At 41.1% G+C, this 23,318-nt stretch overlaps 1 protein-coding gene across 3 annotated transcripts in view; it reads right to left on the reverse strand.

Moving 5' to 3' along the window:
* Positions 1 to 387: 387 nt before the first annotated feature.
* The window catches only part of GAK (cyclin G associated kinase), a 77,591-nt gene continuing 54,660 nt past the window's right edge, over positions 388 to 23,318 (reverse strand). For all 3 annotated transcript variants that reach the window (XM_065662139.1, XM_065662140.1, XM_065662138.1), the window contains 6 exons: positions 17,657 to 17,791; positions 16,905 to 17,024; positions 13,457 to 13,669; positions 12,274 to 12,422; positions 10,752 to 10,928; positions 388 to 5,543 (listed from right to left, as the gene is read on the reverse strand). In XM_065662139.1, coding sequence (XP_065518211.1) covers positions 5,442 to 5,543; positions 10,752 to 10,928; positions 12,274 to 12,422; positions 13,457 to 13,669; positions 16,905 to 17,024; positions 17,657 to 17,791 — 896 coding nt within the window. In that variant the 3' untranslated portion in view covers positions 388 to 5,441. The remainder of the gene's footprint in view (positions 5,544 to 10,751; positions 10,929 to 12,273; positions 12,423 to 13,456; positions 13,670 to 16,904; positions 17,025 to 17,656; positions 17,792 to 23,318) is intronic.

A 23,318-nucleotide genomic window follows, 5' to 3' on the forward strand; every position in this document is an offset into this window, starting at 1 on the left:
CCCACTCCCCACCCTCCGTACAGGCTGCTCATTCCTTAGTCTTGTCCACTGGTTTCTGCTCTCCTCACACACCTATACAAGAGCTTCCCCAGGGGGACAGATTGGCACTGCACCAAGTCCCATGCAAGAACCCCTTTGCAGCCTGATAAAGGCAGTCTGAGACATTCAGCTACTAAACACAGAGCACACTGCAGGGACTCCCCTCCAGCGTAAGATACTACTGAAGAGACACTTGGTTTCTAAGAGGTTCAGTCATCTTCAACATACTAATGAGAACCACATCGTTAGCACTTGCATATTGTTCTGAAAGAGGCTGTGGGTATTCTGGTCATTTCTCCATCACAAAGAAAGAAACATGCAAAGAAAGTGATTTTTTTTTTTTTTTTTTTTTGCTTTAATTGATCACTGGTTAAGTCATAATACATTTCAAAGCAAAATATTCTGTTCAAGGACATTGTGCCAAACATTTTATCTACTTTTAAACAAGACTTAATTTGACTATATTACCATTATATACATACAATTTTAATTTCACTAGTAGCAAAATTACTCAGTACATTTCCTGAAAGATGGCAAAAAACAGGACTTGAAGATCTGTTCTGCCCTTCCACATATCCCCAAACCAGAAAAATCACAGGTATAGAAAGTACAATCACAACTACAGGTAAATACAATAAGGACCTCAGAGCAAGTTAAGACCTTATCAGAGATGACAATCCTACATTGCAAATATACAGTACATTCCACTAAAGAGTTCTGGGAGTTCTCACAATGCCTCTTAATCCTCTTTTGGTCATAAAAGCTTCTATGACAACATGTATCCTTCATAAAAATGACTTTGTATTTTTGGAGCGTATGTTGGAAGCTTAATGCAGTCTAAACTGCAGCCTACAATAAGCTCACCCAAACAGAGCAAGCAAGCATTGCATGATTTATCAAGATCAGAACCACAGATCAACTGAGTCACTCTTTGCTCGTGGTCTCTGGGCCCCTGGTAGCTAGAGCTACTCTGCACCACAGGCAGGCTCTAGGGGTCAGAAACGGTACATTTCTTCTACAGCTTCTGCAGGTCACTCACCTGCAAGCTCTTGACAGAAAATGTCAACTGACTCATAAAGCACAGGCAACTGTACAAGCCTGATGTGAACTTACTTATAAAGCATTCGTTACACTGCAGTTACAAGACAATTAAGGACACAGCTAAGGAGCAACAAGATTTCTGTATTTATGCTACCCCTGAAAAATTCCTGTGAGCAGCAGAGAACGCAATGGGCAATGACTGCACAAACATACTGCTACTGCTGGGGAAACTGCAGTCTGGGCTTTGGGAGGTGGAATGGTGCACGTAACTCAGCAGTCCCAAAGGGCAGCTGAGACTTCAGTTATGTTCAGACTCTGCTTTGGTTTGTGCAATATATTATTAATCCTGTTCACGCAACTTTGAGACACAGTATGCATTCAGGAAGGAACCGTTACTCTGTGCTTGGCAAAACAACGCTGGAGGACCTTTCTAGAACTAGCAAAGAAATAGAGGTAAACAAGGCATTTTTCATGAGTGCTAGTGACCCTCACAGCAGCAACCCCAAGGACTTTGCCACCGTTACAAGGAAATGAACTTCATCAGCACTGTTGTAGGTTTTCCATTCTATGCTTGGGAATTCTGTATTACTTCTGTATTTGTTGAAGGAAGCTACCCCTGATGAACAAGCTCTCTGAACTCTACCCAACTGAAAACGCAGAGGAAGTCTTCCTACCAGGTTTGATGGCCCCAGGCTTGGGGAACAGCTACCCACTAACAATATTGAGCATAACCCCATGATTTAATATGAATGTAGGTGCTTAACTACTCATTTTCTTTCTCTTCCCTGCTGTTAAGCTCAAGGAAATCTGACCACACTAGGAAACACTAAACAGGTATGCCCAACATTAAAGACATCAACTGACTTCCTCCAATATGGTCAAAACACATCACTTCTCTTTTGGCAGGTTCTAGCCACACACACTCAACACCACTTCTTTGCAGATCTCCATTTTAAACGTCAAGTTGCCTGGCTCTCCAGATCTAACGTCAATATGACACAAGTAACTTAATTCAGAAATAACTGGTGTAAATCTGCTGTATCATTTTATCAGCCCTGCTTTATAGCAACTTCCACAAAAAAGCCAAGCACTCAGTACTGCCACTTGTACATAGCCAGTCAGTAGCTCTTCCAAAAGGGCTGAAAAAGCAGGCTACAAACTGAGCTCTTTCTACTAGTCTACACTGAGTTTTAGCAGAGGTAGGTAGGAATAGGTGAAGAGAGAATTAGAAAACAACATTTGAGATGTAGGCTAGCATCTGGATGTTCTTTACTCTTCCCTTAACCTATGTTTCACTGCTTTTTATTTGCTTAACCATGGTCAACCTACTCACTTAAGAACTGCATCCTGGTAGGCTGCAAAGACAACACGGTATTAATCGGTTGTCATTAACATGCAGAGGAACCACAAACATGGGCCAAAAGGCACCATGATTTACTGCAAGAGTCAACGAGGTGTTTCACACAGAAATTCAAGTGCCACGTATGAGGTCTGGTAAACACAACATCAACTTATCGGCACCATTTACCTCAACCTCAAGCTTTCCAGTCAGCAGAAGCAGATATAAAGGCTAGCTCTCAGGGTATGACTTCACTTCAGCATTTCCAAATTTAACTGTGCAATAAGCATGAATGGAAAACATACACTTTAAACTCAGAAAGAATTCACGGTACCTAATCAAGTTTCAGCTGTATCAATTTTTCTGTAGCCTATGCTAAAAGCTTTTCAGCTTGTGGACATTAAGAATGCAACTACAGTAAGATGTGTAATATTTCGAATGCCATTCTATCTGATACAGCAACCAATCAACAATGAAGTACAGAGCATGAGAAAAGGCTGAAAAGCCCTACACTGTAGTGCAAGCCTTACACAATGGAAACAGCTTTAGTGGTTCTCTTACTGCTTTATCTTCTAAAGAAAAAAAATACCAGTTTACTATGTTCATCACTTGATTTTTTTAAAGTTTGCTTGGAAGGCCTTATTAAAATGCACCTTTTTGCACATTCTTGTATGCCGCACTGCTAAATGACAGTTACACAAAAACCAGAATAGTTTCACTGTCAAGATCCCAGGACTTTCCAAATGAGCCTCTCAGATTCTTAGCACCAAAATTCAAATATATAGAAAGGAGCAGGACAGTGAAATTGCCAGTTCCAACACTGAGGACCACAGCTGATTAAGCTATAAGTCAAGGGGTCCTGTCAGCCTGGCTGAAGTTTCAGTAATTACTGAATGGCTCTTGAAAGAATCCACAGCCAAACTTCATGGTTTTCCATAATTTTAAAGAAAGTGAGAACCAGTTTCAAGAGATGTTGAGTTTCAGATTAAATACTTGCACTCATGTTTCCCTGCTCACTTATATCACATCTGAGGGTCTTCCCCACTGTTAAAAGTTTTGCAGACAAGAGCAGAGAAATCAAACCAAGAGAAATGTAGACATCAGAAAATGCTACAAACATACAAAGCAGAGGAAGGAATTTTTCTTCCAATTTTCAGTTTCAATTCTTTAAACACGTATGTCAAGAAAAGAGCAACTGAAAATGTGTCCCTCAAAATTAAGTTGCCTACACATGCTGAAACGAATATGGGCTTTCAAAGTAGTCCTTTCTTACTAAAAGCAGCTCCCTCAGAAATGCTTTATCTCTCAGCTGCATATAGGAGTGCAGTCAATCACAGTCATTATATAAATATCTGTGTCTTTTTAAACCTATTACTAGACATCATTTGCCCTACAACTCTAAAAAGCCATGCAGGTCACCAACAAACTTATCTTACCAGGAGAAGCCTTAAATTTCCATGGATGCAGACCACACATCCAATTAATGAAGTGTCCCAAGGAAAAAAGGATTAGCTCTTACTCTAAATCACACAGAAAATTACCTGCTTTTAAAAAGACACCTACTGAGATTTAAAACTGTTGAGGTGGCATCAGAATCTCACGTTTTTCTGTTCAGATGTTGCTCAGCTGAACAGCTACCTCTTATAATGGTACAGCTTCCCTCTCAGTTAAGCATGCAAAATGTACAAAATGTCAAGACAATAAAAATATCCCCTTGAATGTCCAACTGTACTGCTTCAAGAGACTGCTGCCAAAGCTTCAATACCACAACATTAATTTTCAACATTTTCAAACATGATATGAAAATTGCATTGTTATTACACAGAGTATAACAGTCATTGGTCATTTGTATTCATTCACCCCAGCACTAGTGAAAAACTGCCCTCTGAATAGGCATAGGGATGAGAAAACATGGCAAGTTTTGTTATCAAGTTGTGCCTCTACTCCTCTTGCACTAGCTGGTGCATGGAAGGTAGGTGAGCAGAAATACAACAGCCTATCAATATACTCCATGTTTTCACATACACTGATGTCATGCATATCTCAAAATACAGAAGTTCAGACATGCAGCAAAATGTGTTAAAGCACTTTATATGCTCTCCTGATGACAATGAATCATGTAATATTTACTCAAACAAATCAAAGCAGAGCAAAATGTTTTGTGCTTCAAGTTTCAGAGTAACACTATTCCTATCAAAGTATATGAAGTGCAATGAAAGGAATGTTCTACTGAAATTGGAAGCAAAAGACACCATTTCAGGAAAAAAAGCACTGATCAGAGCACTGACTTCCAAAGGTTCATAATAAATAACAAAACATCAGGGTCATGCAGACTTTCAGGCATGATCTGTTTCTAGATTCTTATGTAATAAAAAAAAACATATATATTAAAAAAAAAAAAAATCAAGAAAAATCCTGGCTGATTTTCCCACATTTACGATTTGGGGGGATTTTGGCTAAATAACTGTTACTTTATTGTAAGGAACACAGGTATTGTCTGGAAAAATGTTATTTACAGAATGATTATCAGATTGATTACATAAAACACAGATGGAAACATACACCTTCAGGTTTGAGATAAGCCAAGCAAATTCACTGCTGATAACTAAAGCACTTTGAATAAGGCGACAGGCACCAAACATCAAAATTGAATCACAAAACTACTGAAGTAACAGACAAGCTGGGGAATGTACAGGTAAAACAGGTCAACGAAACTGGAATGATTTATAATTAGTATCCCAGAAATCATGGAGCTTCATAGAAATTCTGTTTTACCACATATAAAACTGAAAGCAAATCCTTACTCCCAGACTGATTTCTTCCAAATACTGAGCAGCTGTTTTCTTAATGCATCTATGTAATGCTTTGTACTGTACATCTTACTCCACACCTCACCACATGTAAGGGCATGATTAGAAACTGCTGAAATCAGGAAAAAGCGCTTCATAATTGATAGGCGCAATAAAGTCACAACAACGCTCAGCTCCATGTTTTGGAAGCAGTTGTGTTGAGAGGTGAAGTTCTAGAAAAGGGACTTTGATCCCTGATTTTCAAACTCTGACCATGCATCATTCAATTCCATGAAGATCATTTTGGCATACTGCTCATAAGGTTGTCCTGTGGCCTGAAAACAAACACATTAGAAGCATAAAAATGTTAGGAATTATGAGACTTAGGAAAGATCTCATCTCTTTTATATTTGCCATCTTATTCAACAGCTTTAGGTGGCTGTGTGAATATAATTTTGCAGACACAGAGCTCTCTCCAATCTTAAACAAAGTTTACCATGAGTATTTTAAACAAAGCCAAAGCCTTGGTTTCCTTACATTACTTCAGACTTTTTGTACAATTTATAAATAACTGAAACTTAGCTAAAACCAGTTTCCAAGCTTCACATACACACTTTTAGTTAATATTGTTGATGACCGAATCCACTAATTTTTTATATTTGTTTCCTGGCAGATCATGCAATAGTGTACAAGAATAAAACTTAAGCATTACTTAAGATAACTCTGGATGGGATTTCCTAGAGAAAAATCTATGCTGATCGATGACTGGAAAAAGGGAAATATAACCCCCATTTTCAAGAAGGGGAAAATAGATGACCCAGGGAATTACAGAGCAGTCAGTCTCACCTCTGTGCCTGGTAAAAACTTGGAGCACATTCTCCTGGAAGGCATGCTAAGGCACATGAAAAACAACAGGGTGCTTGGTGACAGCCAGCATGGCTTCACTAGGGGGAAATCCTGCCTGACCAATTTGGTGGCCTTCTATGATGGGGCTACGGAACTGATGGACAGCAGTAGAGCAGCTGATGTCATCTACCTGGGATTGTGCAAAGCATTCAAAACAGTCCAACATGACATCCTTGTCTGTGAATTGGAGAGACATCAATTTGATGGATGGACCACTCGGTGGATAAAGAACTGGCTGGATGGCTGCATGCAAAGAGTTGTGGTCAATGGCCCAATGTCCGGCTGGAGACCAGAAACAAGTGGTGCCCCTCAGGGATCGGTGTTGGGACCGGTCTTGTTCAACATCTTTGTCAGTGACATGGACAGTGGGATTGAGTGCAACCTCAGCAAGTTTGCCGATGACACCAAGCTGTGTGGTCCAGTTGATACGCTGGAGGGAAGAGATGCCATCCAGAGGGACCTTGACACGCTTGTGAGGTGGGCTGATGCCAACCTTATGAAGTTTAACCATGACAAGTGCAAGGTCCTACACCTGGGTCAGAGCAATCCCAGGCACAGCTACAGACTGGGCAAAGAAGAGATTCAGAGCGGCCCTGTGGAGAAGGACTTGGGGGCGCTGGCTGACGAGAAACTTAACATGAGCCAGCTTCTGTGTGCGCTTGCAGCCCAGAAAGCCAACCGTATCCTGGGCTGCATCAAAAGGAGCGTGGCCAGCAGGTCGAAGGCCACAGTTCTGGATTTCCGAAGGGCCAACTTTGGCCTCTTCAGTCAAATGCTAAGGGAAGTCTCATGGGAAAGTGTACTAGGCGGTAAAGGGGCTCAAGATAGTTAGTTGGCATTCAAGGACCGCTTCTTCCAAGCTCAGGATCGGAGCGTCCCAATGAGTAGGAAATCAAGTAAGGGATCTAGGAGACCGGCGTGGTTAAACAAGGAGCTGCTGGGCAAACTCAAGTGGAAAAGGAGAATCTATGGATTATGGAAGGAGGGGCTGGCCGCTTGGGAGGAATATAGGACAGTTGTTAGAGGATGTAGGGAGGCAATTAGGACAGCTAAGGCCTCCTTGGAACTCAATCTTGCTAGTCGGGTTAAAGACAATAGAAAGGGCTTCTTCAAATACATAGCAAATAAAACTAACACAAGAGGCAATATAGGCCCACTGCTGAACGAAGTGGGTGCCCTGGAGACAGAGGATATAAAGAAGGCAGAGGTGCTGAATGCCTTCTTTGCCTCTGTCTTTACTCCTGCAGACTCTCCCCGAGGGCCCCGGATTTCTATAGCCCCAGAAGGAGTCAGGACAAAGGAGGAGTTTGCTTTGGTAGATGAGGATTGGGTTAGGGATCAGCTATGCAAACTGGACATCTGTAAATCGATGGGTCCGGATGGAATGCACCCACGGGTGCTGAGGGAGCTGGCGGAGGTCATTGCTAGGCCACTTTCCATCATCTTTGGTAAGTCGTGGGAAATGGGCGAGGTGCCTGAGGATTGGCGGATGGCAAAGGTCACACCAATCTATAAGAAGGGCAAGAAGGAGGACCCGGGTAATTATAGACCGGTCAGCCTTACCTCCATCCCTGGAAAGGTGATGGAACAACTTATTCTTGACTCCATCACTAGGCATATCAAGGATGAGGGGGTCATTAAGAACAGCCAACATGGTTTTATGAGGGGGAAGTCATGTATGACCAACCTTATAGCCTTCTATGAGGAAGTGACTAGGTGGAGGGATGATGGTAGAGCAGTAGATGTGGTTTTTCTTGATTTCAGTAAGGCATTTGATACTGTCTCCCACAGCATCCTCATAGATAAGCTAAGGAAGTGTGGGCTTGACGATCAAGTAGTGAGGTGGATCGAGAACTGGTTGAAAGGAAGAAGGCAGAGAGTTGTGGTCAATGGCGCAGAATCTAGCTGGAGGTCTGTGACTAGTGGAGTTCCTCAGGGGTCGGTGCTGGGACCGGTGCTGTTTAATATTTTCATCAATGACCTGGATGAGGGAACTGAGTGCACCCTCAGCAAGTTTGCTGATGACACAAAACTGGGAGGAGTGGCTGACACACCAGAGGACTGTGCTGCCATTCAGCGAGACCTGGACAGGCTGGAGAGTTGGGCGGGGAGAAACTTGATGAAATTTAACAAGGGCAAGTGTAGAGTCTTGCATCTGGGGAAGAACAACCCCATGTACCAGTACAGGTTGGGGGTTGACCTGCTGGAAAGTAGCGAAGGGGAAAGGGACCTGGGGGTCCTGGTGGATAGGAGGATGACCATGAGCCAGCAATGTGCTCTTGCGGCCAAGAAGGCAAATGGCATCTTAGGGTGCATTAGAAAGGGAGTGGTTAGTAGGTCAAGAGAGGTTCTCCTCCCCCTCTACTCAGCCTTGGTGAGGCCGCATCTGGAATATTGCGTCCAGTTCTGGGCCCCTCTGTTCAAGAAGGACAGGGAATTGCTTGAAGGAGTCCAGCGCAGAGCCACAAAGATGATTAAGGGAGTGGAACATCTCCCTTATGAGGAGAGGCTGAGGGAGCTGGGTCTCTTTAGCTTGAAGAAGAGGAGACTGAGGGGTGACCTCATCAATGTTTACAAATATGTAAAGGGTGGGTGTCAGGATGATGGAGCTAGGCTTTTTTCAGTGATATCCAGTGATAGGACAAGGAGCAATGGGTGTAAACTAGAGCATAGTAAGTTCCACGTTAACATCAGGAAGAACTTCTTTACTGTAAGAGTGACAGAGCACTGGAACAGGTTGCCCAGGGGGGTTGTGGAGTCTCCTACACTGGAGATATTCAAGGCCCGCCTGGACAAGTTCCTGTGTGATGTACTGTAGGTTACCCTGCTCTTGCAGGGGGGTTGGACTAGATGATCTTTTGAGGTCCCTTCCAACCCTTGGGATTCTGTGATTCTGTGATCCTGCCCCTCTACTCTGCTCTTGTGAGACCTCACCTGGAGTACTGTGTGCAGTTCTGGTGTCCTCAACTTAAAAAGGACATGGAACTGTTGGAACAAGTCCAGAGGAGGGCCACGAGGATGATCAGGGGACTGGAGCACCTCCCGTATGAAGACAGGCTGAGGAAGTTGGGGCTGTTCAGCCTGGAGAAGAGAAGGCTGCTCGGAGACCTCATAGCAGCCTTCCAGTACCTGAAGGGGGGCCTGTGAGGATGCCGGGGAGGGACTCTTCATTAAGAACTGCAGTGACAGGACAAGGGGTAACAGGTTAAAACTTAAACAGTGGAAGTTTAGATTGGATATAAGGAGGAAGTTCTTTACTGTAAGGGTGGTGAGGCACTGGAATGGGTTGCCCAGGCAAGCTGAGAATGCTCCATCCCTGGAGGTGTTCAAGGCCAGGTTGGACAGAGCCTTGGGTGACATGGTTTAGTGTGAGCTGTCCCTGACCACGGCAGGGGGGTTGGAACTAGATGATCTTAAGGTCCTTTCCAACCCTAACTGTTCTATGATTCTATGATTGCGAATGCTGTTAAGACTCAACATTAACAACACAGCACTTCCTGTATGTTTGCCTCCATACTCAGAGATACTACATTCCTGATTCTCAGCCTATTATGCAGCAGCCCTGCCTCTGGGCCAACACAACTCTTGTCATTAGTAAAGATCCAGTCCCACAAGATGAGTGGTCATTTTTACAGGTTCTTTCCAAAACAAAAGGGAAGCTCCAGAGCCCTCTCGCAGTATCCTTCCCTTTCTTCGGCTGTCTGGCTTTTGCACTCCAGAGACACCTTCAGGGACTGCTGAAGCAGACTCAAAGCAGCAGGGAAAAAAAAAAAAAAAAGAAAAAAAAACATGCCTCAAAGACCTGTGCTCTGGCACTGATATGCTGTGGGGCTTACAGAAAGCATCAGGAAGACCCCTACAATGGTGGAGGAAGCCACACAGCCAAGAACAGCAAAGGACTGGGGGAGGAAAGAACAAACAATGTCTTGTTTCTCTGTTACAGGTACAAGACACAGGACTTATGACTACTGCTCACTGAACCACCAGTGAAGGCAAGCCTGAAAATTCAAACCAGTATATTCAATACTTATTTTTATATCTAAAACACATCCTAGAACAATGACTCAGAACAAGAAGCTACCTTCATACATTGGGAGACTAACAAGCAGCAATGGAGTGCATTAAGTATTTTTAAAAGACAACTGAAATGTCACTCAGAGTATTTTTCAACTAGTAATTTATTCTGGCAAAGTTCCTTTTTCTAGTTCCCAGTAAAGGAAGTTCAGCAGGTTTTTTCCAAGCATTTTGCTGTGGCAGCCATTGAGTCTTCATATACAAGTGAATTGTCCTAAAACACCTGAAGTATCAGCTGGTATAAATAAAGCAGATTCCACTAATCAGCATTAAACCTGCCAGCAGTCAGTTAGAACCCAGTATAACTGACTTTAAGGGATCTTTAATTTGTTAACATTTATTTGTTGAATTCTGTGCTGTGTCAGGATGACAAGAAAACTCCTGTACTACCCGAATGCAGTAGGACACAAAATTCAGCAGACAATGGAAGCAATGTGAAGAGCATCTAGGATGCTGATCAAGAAGTAAGTCTGCAGCACCTATCAGTGACTAGTACGTTGTGGTAAAAGCAGCTTGTATTCCTTCTAAAAAACTAAAAAAATATATCAGAGGAACACACTCACCTTATCTGGATGAACTACAAGCACTGCTTTCCTGTAGTACTTCTTTACTTGTTCAGGAGTTACTAGATCTGCCATGCTGACTGGTTTCCACTTATTTTCCCCTTCCCAAAGCACTGTATGAAGAGTGGATATTAATGCTCTGATATTTCTCTCCTTTCCTTCAATCCATTCAAGAATCTGGGAAAAACAGAACATAGAGCACTGAATGCAGCACTGTATGCAGCACTGTAAGCATTCTCAGTCTGTCCAGAGACATAACCTTCACTGTGTACAAGACTACAAGAGTAAGACTCAAGTACAGTTGTCTTGCTGCATTAGCCCCCAGGTCCAAGTGTCTTACTATATTCTTTCTGGCACCCAGAGCATTAGCCAGACAAAGTGAAATTCTGCATCTGCCACTAGGGTGTAACTCATTGTTACTTGTTTATTGCAGATATTCAGTCACTGCAAGAGAAATTACTGAGATGGTTACACATTAGAAAACCCTGCAAAAATAATCACAAGAGAATTGACACAGTAATTAAAAACATCTGTTATGATTACATTAATTCCCTGTGAGGGCACAACACCTATTTACTAAAATTCTTCCCTGATCTGTATGAAATTTGCAGGTCACATATATTAGTAGTTAATGTTTACTTAAGCAACCTGCAGGGGTGCACAAACTAAAGTGTTTTTTCAGATACCCCCATGAAACATGACTAGAATAACTGGCCATTTCACAGACTTTAAAAATACTATTCAAGCCTCTATGATACAGTAATACAATGTCCTCACTGAACACTGCTTTACATAATATGAAAATCTCTGCTCTCTGTTGGCAATCAGTATGGTAAATAAAAATCTCTATTTCCGTTTCTTGTGATTTGTGTTAAAAGGTACCCAGGCAAGCTCTGCACACTCTCTTCAGGTAAGATACTCTGTGAAAACAGTTTCAGCATCCCTCGAATTATTTTACAAGATTTTCTAAAGCACCCTACAGACGACAAAACTGAAAATATACTAATATGTGATGTTATCAGTGAGTAACACATCAAAAAACCTTAACAACCTACTCGTAACACCCCACAGACTAGTTCTATAGCTCATATCCAGAACTGCATCTTTTAGTAATTTCTTAGGACAGTAGTAGCACTTGTTAATGGCAAATGCAAGTTAATGGTCACCCTGGAGACAGCTATTCTCACCTGCCTGTTTCTTAAAACAGTAGTTTTGTATTATCAGCCATATCTAGCTTCAAGAAGTGGGCTCTAACAGGAAAGCAGGTTCTTAAATTCTCCAAGCTTAGCTGAAACAAACAGAAAACTGCATTCCATCCAAATAATTTTTGTGTTCTTGCCACTGCTGTTTCATTGCCAACTGACTCTTGTTCATGCTAATTAACTTCTACAGTCATACGATTTAAATACAGATAAAATTTCATTCTATCAATTTGCTCTGTTAGTCACTATGTCCTGTTCTGGAATCAGCAGTTTTAAGCATAAGCTGAGATTTGATTTAAGTAAAAAACTCTTAAATAAACCTTGAGTTTCAAGGGGTCCATATCTTTAGACATTTCTTGTTTCCTCATCTCAGCAATGGTCTTTGGTCCCTTTTTATCAGATTTAGCTGAAAACCCTTGATTAGATAAGAGATCCTCAAAGTCATTTTCTGAAACTTTTGGCTTTTGACCTATGGAAGCAGAAAAACATGAAATGAAAAGTTATATAGGAGAATATATTAATGGGGGAAATACACTGCACTTAGATACACCTGTATGACATTTCTCACTGTCATGATAAATATTCTTTAGTGGCTTGATAAACTCCACAAGAGTAACAGAAGGACAGGAATAAAGGGATCATTGATGTGCTTTCAGTCCGGCAAAACAAATAGCTGCGTTTGACTATATGAATGTCTTTTGGGTTTTTTTCCCCCAAAAAAACCTGAGTAGATTAGAGGGAGCACCCATATACTTATTCATGATTTCAGAAATGGTTCCATTTTTCCACTATAAACTAATTTTGAAATACCAGTAAAATATCAATGAAATATCAGTATCGGTCATTATAGAAACAACAAATTTCAGAGAACTGTAGAATAACTGAATTCTGAAGAGGTCCCTGGATGTCACCTAGTCCAGTCCCCACTCACAACAGGGACAACTAGGTAATTTCTCAGGTCCTTATCCAGTTGAGGTCCACCCATTTTCAAGAATGAAGAATCACAACAACCCTTGCACTGTTTCAGCATTTCATCATGCTAAAGAAAACTGGTATTTTCTCCCCTGTTCTCCAATCAGACTTTCCTGTGCTGCAGCTCACACCCCCTGCCTTTCCATCCTGCCCATCTCATTCCAGATACAGATCAAAAGAATAATTTCAACTTTTAGAAGTACCTGATGTTCATTTATATGCCAATTAAATAAAGGGAGACATAATCCTAATATCAACACACCAGGAAAATATTTTTTTCCAAGAATGTAGATAAGCCCCTGTCCATCCCTATACCTCTAGGTTTGCCTCTTCAGTTGGAACATCTTACAGGACTGGTTCCAAAAATTATTCCACCTGCTCCCATCCCACCACTGTTTGAAACACATGAATTTCCAGTAAGTTTAACCTTCAACTAAGACTAGCTACTATTCTTCAGCTAAGAAGAATGTTGCATCTTTCTACGGTGTGTATCCCAAGCACCATTATAAAGTAATGTTTCAGAAAACTTACCAAAGCTTGGGGTTCTAACTCCTCTTTCTTCTCGTCCTCCAATAACACTGAAGTTTACTGTATAATTTGGTTTAGCTGCTGTGGTGGATTTAGGCTGAGATTGCCATGAAGTACTTTGTGGTTTTGTGGATTTCTGCCACTGATTTCCCAGCTTCTGAGATGGAGCAGTCTTCTGACCAAAGCCACCAGTCAAGAGTCCACTACTGGAGGAACCTAACAATAAATGCTAAATTACTTGTTCAGCTCAGTATCTGTCATCTGTTTAACACAAGACAGACAGTTTTGTCTTGACACCTAATATAGTGTGTTACTACGGTGTCATTACAGTGATACCACTACACAAGAGAAAGTATAACAGAAAAGTGTAAAATGAAGTTGTCTCATTAACAAGTAACTTGGATGGCAGGAGCTAGAGCCATGACTGAATTCATTACACTTCAACATTCTGTTAATAAGCAAAGGACACGGGAAAAGTAATCATACAATCAAGAAAGTGTACGATAAACAGTATTTTCAAGTGAATGCTTTCAAAGTCTAGTGATTTCTTGCACTACTGTTTAAGAACGATGAGAAGGTTATTCTACAGCAACATTAGCAGGGAATGTTGCACATGGGCAAAAAAAGCACTGAAGCTCGCAAGAGATACTGTTGTAATCACCCTGGTGTGATCTACAGGCCTTTATCAACAAATACAGACTGAATTTTTAGCATCCCATTTCCCTTCATTAAACCAGTATGAGTAACACTGAGTACTGTAGAACAGAGAAAAGGCCCTGTGTGCTCTACCAGAGTAGCAGGTGAAGCTGCTAAGAAATGTAAACAAATGGAGCAAAATGCAAACAAATCAACCTTTTAAATTCATTATTCAGCTTTTTGTCTCCCTGATAAGACTAAACATGGTTTTGGGGGTTTTTTTATTAAACCAAGCTATCATTAAATTGCCCTTGACTGACTTCCTTTGGAAAGACTCTTAGAAACTCAGTTCCCTTGACAGCTTGCTTATACCTGGCATATATCCATCACAGGATAAAAATAGCACGGTTGAATTTAGATACCTCTGGATTTTTTGAAAGAGAAACATTTTATACACTTATGGCATCATAAACAGATTAAGACCTCTCCATGTTGGAAGAATTCCCTAAAAACAAACATGAATTTAAGACTAGTGGTCAAATAAGGTTACACACCTGAAGCCTGCCAGAAAGTACAGTGAATGAAACACTAACACTTCAAAACAGAAGTCTTTATCGCTTGGTCTTGAATGACAACCTTATGATCCCATCTCATTATTTCTTGGAGGAAGGTGAATTAGTATTTGCATCTCCACATACATTATTAATCAGCTGATGATGATTAACCCAACTTTCAGCTAAAACACATACCAAGCTAGTTTAAACTCACTTTTACTTCCCACCCCTTTTATTCACCCTACAGCCTCAGAAAGAAAACACCCAAGCTTGTCTGTGTATACATAGCAATGTGAACTCAGTTTCCTCTTTCAGTTCCTCAACTCCCCTGATAGCTCTCTTTTGTGGCTGCTGCTGCTCACATTTGTAACAGCTTACACAAGAGGATGGTACCCAGGACCAAGCACAGTATACCATACTAAGCCTCTAAATGCAACACCTGATTAAAACCTACTATTGCAATGCAGCACCTGATAAAATCTAGGATTGCACCGTTTTTTCATGAAAGCACACAATTGCATTGTCAACTCAGACACTGGTCACTTCTAATTTGTGAACCCTGTTACTAGTCAGAGTACATGACCTCATACACTGAAAAAATAATCTAATTCTACTACTCTTTCAAGGAATTCTACATTCATTATTTCAGTGTTCAAGGCCAACCAGTTCTTCCTGTAGGACAAGCCAAGGCCTCACTATCATCAGTAATTTTCAGCATCACACTCCTACTTTCTGCTACAAGATTATTCCTTGAAGAGTGTAAGAATACAAACTATGACAGAACACTACTGGTATCCTACCAAAAGCCTAATACACTACTACTAACTACCTTTAGCTATAATTTGTTTTCTGTTTACATAGCATTCCCAATATAAGCAGCTTTCACTCCCATAACTCCTCTTCCAGAGTAACGACTTGTATGTGAAGGCAAAAAAAGTCCTTTGAAAAATACAACAGTCTTAACTCCAGTTCTTACAACTCCCAGAAAACTTAGTTCAAGCCCAAGAAGGTTAACTAGTACAATGACATGTGGGTAATTTTAAACAGTCACTTTTCCTATCAAAAGTTAACTAACAGAACTAATGAACTGATCTAAATCCTGCTAAAAACAGTACAGTTTCTTTCACTGGTTCAGTGTGTGCTATACCTACATCTCCAAGTCAAAGACAATTTCTTTTTTACTGCTACACTATAGATTTAACATGTTCCTATTAACCTTAATTATTGAACTACAAAGTTTCTGTAGATTTTTTTTACTACTAAGCCACCTTACTGGCACTGCTTCAACGCTAGAATTTTGTGAGTAATTACAAACAGGCAACACTAAGAAGTCAAACATTGTATGTGACCTTGTGTTTATTTCACCAAGAGGGTGATCAGTTCAATACACATGGTAACTGCCAAGGCAACAGGATAAAACCCTCTGTGAGCTTCAGGCTAAAGGAAAAGAACATTCCTGCAATTCCACAACTAAGCGACTACAGGCTGTTCCAAATCGTTCCTTGGATTTCTGGTGGCTAGTCACATTGAACAGCGACAAATCAGCTATTTGCTATTATGGCAGTGAGGTCCTGAAATGTAAAGACCTATGCTCTTTCTATTGCCCTTAGTTTTTCTGCTGCTTAAGAATGCTACAGGGCTAATTTCTGAGTCTTGGGTAAACGTAACATCCTGGGACAAATGTTAAACTACGATGTGTCTCATCTTCCATAACTTCTTGTGCACACCACTGCAAACTGACAAACGTTCATAATGCACAGGAATACCACGAGCAAGTACAGGCTTGATTTGTGTTCACACAAACATGATAGATTTGAGTAGCACAGCTATGAAGGCATACTGAATTCAAAGAGTACTGAATAAAAGGAAAACAACTGTCACACTGTAACTAACAATTTAATCAAATTTTCATTTATATCCTTCACAGATCAATACTTGTAAGAAACCTCGTGCTCAGTTGCTGGATCAGCAACCTCTTGTTTCTCTTACCTTCTACAAATGGATTCTCAAGCAGTAAGTATTTATACTGTTTCTAAACTACAGCTGTGGTTATTTTCTGAAATATTATTCTGGATGTTTCACAAAATCTCTGTAAAGATTCAATCTTGTTGAGTCCACTCTCGGCAACTACCTCAAGCTGGTTGTTAACAATTACAAGAAAACACTTTCCTTTATATAAGCTGTCAGTTACGTTGACCGTTACATGAAGCAAATCAAACTGTAAGCGCATTAAGTACAGTCTCTTAAACGTAAGATCTTACCTGGAAGACCAGATCCAAGATTGGCAAGATCAGCAAAAGGATCAAAGTCTTGAGATTTTGCCTGGCTGAAAGACAGACCTGAAGACACACTGGACTGGCTCCCTATGGTAAAAGTTTGACCTGTACAATAAGAAAACATATTACATACTTGGTGTTATTTGGAAATTCAGAGAATGAATAAATGTACTATTTCCACAACACCTTGTGCAAATCTCCCCAGCATTCTGTTCCATGACATCTTTTACCACAAGAATCACCATTACTATAGGGACTGTAGCGACAGGACAATGGGTAACAGGTTCAAACTTAAACAGAGGAAGTTTAGATTAGATATAAGGAAGAAGCTCTTTACTGCAAGGGTGGTGAGGCACTGGAATGGGTTGCCCAGGGAGGCTGTGAATGCTCCATCCCTGGCAATGCTCAAGGCCAGGTTGGACAGAGCCTTGGGTGACATGGTTTAGTGTGAGGTGTCCCTGCCCATGGCAGGGGGGTTGGAACTAGATGATCTTAAGGTCTTTTCCAACACTAACTATTCTATGATTCTATAGACAACTGAAACTACTTGGTTCTTCTGCTTTGAACTTAACTCAAAAACTACAAAAGTGCCTTACTTGTGCATTTAAGCACAAGAGCACAGAGTCCTTTAAGCAACAAAAGGCAGGAGGACATGTTAAGCAGTTTCAGGTGATTAAACTGCCCAAGTCTGAAATGTTCCTTATTCCTTCTAATGTAAAGATTTAATTTCATAATACCTTCAAAAAGAGGCTTCAACTGTGGTGATGCTACACTGCCAGATGCTGAGGAATCTGCCCAAGAATCCCATCCACCTAAGAGATCTGGGTGGCTCGTAGAAGATGGTATTTTAGGCGGCTCTGGTGTCAAATTTCCTACAGCGGAAAAAACAATCTTTTGATTATTCTTTTAAGAAAACTATTACACTAATGGATATTTTGTCAACAGTAATAGAACTGTGAACCAGATTGTCAGCTACATTGGCCAGCTATATGGCTTGCTTAAATTTCTCCATCACAGTCACAGAGTCTTTAAAAGGCCTCAGAAGGGTTTTACCACTGGAATCCCTTCATCTGTATTTGAAACATCCCATGCACTTCACAGAAAGGATATTTTCATGCACCAGCAATGCTGTGAACTATGACTAGCTAACGGATGGCACACTGTTGCTCCTGACAACACAGTAGGTAACCAGAAATTAGCAGTGCCTCATGAAGTGGTGTTCCATATCACTCAGCAGTGTGGGTGCTACAGAGATGGAACCAGCTTATTTCGAACTGCAGGTTTGCCTGCCCAAGGCCTCATTTGACAAATGGAGCTCTAGACAAGCTAACGTCCCCGTTAGGTTAAATACATGAATGAAGGCATGCAGTTGAAGAGCAGGGTACAGGAAGTGATCGATTCTGGGAAAAGACTGAGGATCACTGCATCCATGGAAAAAGCCATTTTTCTGCATTCAACACAAGACCACCACACCAACTGCAAACAGGCAATGAAACAGTCGCATTCAAAGGATGCAAGGCTGCTTCCACTAACTTCTAGAAAGCGTCACATTCAACACAAAGTTAAAACTTTCACCCCTGATGCTTGCAAATTATTCCACCCTCTCCCACACATAGTATGAGGCAAGCCATTCCCAGAGTGAGAGGTCCTAAGTATGGAACGCTCAAAGGCCAGCCCTGTGCATTCCCTTTGAACACAGCTTTCAGAGACTCAGTGAAGAAAGACAGCTTTTGAATGTAACTACCCCTTAAGTGCCATGACAACAGTCAGTGATAATGGAGAAGTGGTATTTCAGCAAAACCAGTATGTTTAGTGGTGCTCTAAGACATTTTGAGGACCTAAAGTTTGGAAAGCTAACCAGCCACCCTTACACAAATAGTGCCATTTTGAAGCTTTTGGATGTTTTCACCACTACATCATGGTTTTTCACTTCTCTCAGCTTCTCAACTTTACATTCTGAATATTGATACCAAATCACAGAAGCCATTTTATCTTATTTGAGGAAACAATTTGAAGCAAATTAAATAACTCCTCCACCAACTCAATCCACTAATCCTATTTATACTTAGATCTTACAGCTGCAAAGAGAACACATCAAATACTTGGCAACGGATGTCTGCCAAGAGCCCATATTGCAGCAGTCACCTCTGCTGCATGTAAAGGAAAATAGACTAAAATGTAGAGTAGCTATCAAAGTCTTCTGAAGGTATAGTACAATTTTTAGCCCTTTGTCCAGACTTAAGCTTCATCTCCCTGCCTTTAAAACTATCAACAGAACAGCAGTGTATTTGCCCCAGTACTCAGGACCCCAGCTATCTGCTACACAGCAGTGTCACTGGCTATAAACAAAGTATTTGAAAGTGTCTGTTCATCAGTTTAAAAATCTGCTGTACCAGATGACACTCCCAACATTAAGCAGGCCTTAAATTAATATTAGTAATAATTTTAAGCTAGAAATAATTTTAGCTTATTATCTCTGCTATTACAAGGTTTTTACAGGGCATGGGGAAATGAACCACCACATACATAATTAACTATTATAAAACCAAGTTGAGAGAAGTGAGAATACAGTAAACTACAGCTAAACGCATTCTGAAAGACGGAGAATACACTAGGGTAATCAGGTGTTTTGTAACTGCTGGCGTAAGAGCAGTCAAGTTCACCACTTCCCCCACCCTGAACAAAGCAAGGAGCAGCCTACTGCTATGCACACTCCTAAACGCACTATGAACAGCATAAGCTCACATACATCCACCACACTTCCATCCAAAAAATCTGAAACAATGGCGTACAGGAACATACTGAACAGAGATGTTCCTCCTGGAACTGTTTATTATTATGCTATAGTATTTCTAGTTGCACAACTTAAGCATTACAATAGATTTTAACATCAACAAATGGTGTTATACATATTCTGACAAGGCATGACAAAACTACTTGCAGAATCCTTTGGTTTTGTAACCTGGCACACTAGAGTTCATACAGATGCATCAAGGTAAAGGAGCAGAGTATCTAAACAAAGGGTAAAACATGAAGCATATCTAAATATTCCAGAAATTGAAGCAATTAAGATATTGGACAAGCAGATTCATTCCTGTTTGTCCCTTAAGTTCTTCACTAACATGCTTATTTATAACCCTTGTCCATACAGCAGTGAGCTACTGGAGGTCAGGGCACACTTCTATACTAACACTGCTCAAACCAAACTAAAATAAAAGTAAGATGGTGGTAATCAGATGACACTTTTCATCTTCCCAAAATAAGAGACCTGCATTTTACTATATCCTACACACAACTTCACACAAGGTTTTCTTTATTTAACTTATCTCTACAGGAAATCCTTTAATCACAAAGGACAACAGGATTTTCTGTGAACTAAGAGGCTGGTTTAGTATGATGCAAGGTTTTTTAACCATGTATAAAGCTTGACTGAGAACACGGCTGTCACAGAAATTAACTTCCACACTGAAGAAAACCTGTATTTCTTTTGATCACCTTCCATATCTCCGGCTATCTTCTGATCAGATCATTCCGATACAGGGAAATACGCGCCTAACTCAACTTTTATTAGAGATGACCTGCTATTTGTAGAGTCAAATGTTCTCAAAAATGCTCACTGAACAGATACCTATTAAAGAAAAGTGGATACTCCTCCAGCCTCTGACAACAGCTTGCTTATTCAAGTGAGGCCACTTTAGAGCAGGTCACCAACTCTGAACTGAACAGCCATTCCACCTAATAGCTTCTCTGCCAAATTAGTACAGCTTTTCACAGAAAATTAAATTACCTTGTTAACACACTGCCATTTAGCAGCAAATGCTCAAAATTTTCATATTATAAGACAGAATTCCGTAACAGACTGGATATTCTTTAAGATCTATCTTTGCTACAAATTGAAATTACATTTCAAAACTCCTGTGCTTTTAAATTTCAAGCCACATGGAGAATTACAAACCTTGAAATGTAACTCTTGAACTTGTGTTCACTGAAACAGCTTTTCTCCTGGTATCTATAAATGTTTAGCAACTGTCTACTCGTGAAGAAAACTTATCACTAAAATTTAATTGAAGACATTTATTACTGCTCCAACAACAGCTTAACAGCTGAACATTGACAGTGGTCTCCTTGAGGATGCAGGTACATAATTATACAGTAGAAACTCACATTTATGTCTTTTTCAAATTTAAATTTGGTACATAAAACGGTTCTCTGATGTAGGGATTGGAGCACCTCTGGCATGAGGATAGGCTGAGGGTGCTGGTATTGCTTAACCTGGAGAATAGAAGGACTGGAGGTGGGCAATCTTATATTGATAAGATACAGAAATACTTAACAGGAAGAAATAAAGACTGAGCCAGACTTCTCAGTGATGCGCAGCAGAAGGACAAGAGAGGCAATGGACACAAACCGAAACAGTTTCTTCTGTAAATAGTCAAACACTGGTGCAGGTACCCCCTAGAGGTCGTAGAGTCTGCATTCCCAGAAATAATGAAAATTGGCACTTGGTCATTAGCAGCCTGCTCTACTTGACCCTGCTTTGAGCAGGCCAACTAGCTAATCTCCAGAGGTCCCTGTCTCTGGAGTGGGGCAGATTTTGGCTGAGATGATGCTCCATAGGTCAATACTGATTAAATCCTCTAACAAACAGAAAAAAACCATCTGTTTGGTAACCTCATGCAGTGACAACAGTGTCCCAACTAAAAGCTGCATAAAATTGGCAACTACAGAAGTACACAACTAAAAAAAATACAGCTGTTACTAATTATACAATAGAACAAAATTGTTGCAAAGGAAGCAGCAAGTGGGATCTTCTCAGGAGAATCAACCACAGCTGGAATATAATTGCTTAAATACATTATAAAGCAGGCAATCAGCTAACTAACCTTGCATTTTTTGAGGAGGAAGCCCTCACCTCAGTCAGGCAAATATTGCATCTTTCTTTTAATCCAGTTTCTCTATAGCTAACACTCAGACTGCATCACCCTGCAGGGTCAAGCAGACCAACTGTCCAACAAGGAGGGGCAACTCAAAACCAAATGCAATATGCTCTGGGAAGACGCTCCTGGATTCAGGGCAAGGGAGGCAATACCACCATTCCTAGCTACCTCCAATTTATATGTGGGGGTCTGTAGTGGTAGCCTCTGAGGAGAGGCCTGTACCGCTCTGTGCTGGACACAGCCACGTGCAACAGCCATCTCCAACAGACCCACGCAGCTGAGGACACAGCTGAGCCCCTCAGCCAAAACAGGGGCACTTCTGGGAAAACACAGGTAAACATGTTAAAAAATGCTGCACAGCAGCTGTGAGAAGAGCAATAAAAGGATGAGAAACAGCCCTGCAGACCCCAAGGTCAGTGGAACGGGAAAGAGGAGCTCCAGCTGCCAGAACAAGATTCCCCTGCAGCCTATGGTGAAGACACAGTGGATCAAATATCCACACAGCAGCCTATGGGGGACTCCCCAGGTGGCATGCCCTGGATGAAGCTGCAGCCCATGGAAAAGAGCCCATGCGACAGCAGGCTCGTGGTAGGAGCTGCAGCCCCTTGAGGACCCACGCTGGAGCAGTGTGTTCCTGAAGGACTGTATCCTAGAGACCCATCCTCTTGAAAGACTATCCCATGGAAAGGGCCTATGCAAGAGCAGGGGAACAGTGTGGGGATGAAAGAGCAGCAGAAAAGAAGAGCTTCCTGTGAGGAAGACCCACGCTTTTCTTTGAAAGGCACATTTATAAAGCAGCACTTCAGGCTCTACCACTCCATCATTTTTGCAAGGTTTGTTTTTGCAGAATGAGCATGCTTAGCAGCTCTGTTTAGTAACACTTTGGAAATAATGTGCTTAGGATAGAGATACGGAAAGACCAAATATACTGAAGCTTTTTGTTTACACTAATAGATTTTAAAATAAATGCATGAGGAAAAGGCTTCACCAAGAATACATCAGAGAAATTACGTGAAACAAGATTAATGTATTACATAACATACTCCATAAGTATATTACCAGACTGCATTCAGGTCATGAAGGTCCAAGCTATCCTCAGGTTGCACTTTTAAGAACTGGCTATACTGTAACTTGACTTGCTCATTTCTCTTCCAAGGCTTCTAGGAAATCTTTAAAATCTGAATGCAAGCAAACTACCAATCTGCTATCTAAAACTAAGTTTGCAGGTGTTTGTATACCCTCAGGTCTAAGAGCTGTCAGAGGAAACGACAGCTCCTAACAGAAGCAATGCTAGAAATCCTCTCATCATAAGTATTAGCATGACATTAAACAGGATATGTTACTTGGTGCATTCATATCCACATTCCCAGAACACGGAGCTAATTAAAAGAGCAGTCACAACAAGTGGATCTATTAAGGCACTAATCCACCTTGAATAAGCTGAAAGGCAAATGCACAGAAC

Source organism: Lathamus discolor, chromosome Z, assembly GCF_037157495.1.
Source record: "Lathamus discolor isolate bLatDis1 chromosome Z, bLatDis1.hap1, whole genome shotgun sequence".
Lineage (NCBI taxonomy): Eukaryota > Metazoa > Chordata > Aves > Psittaciformes > Psittacidae > Lathamus > Lathamus discolor.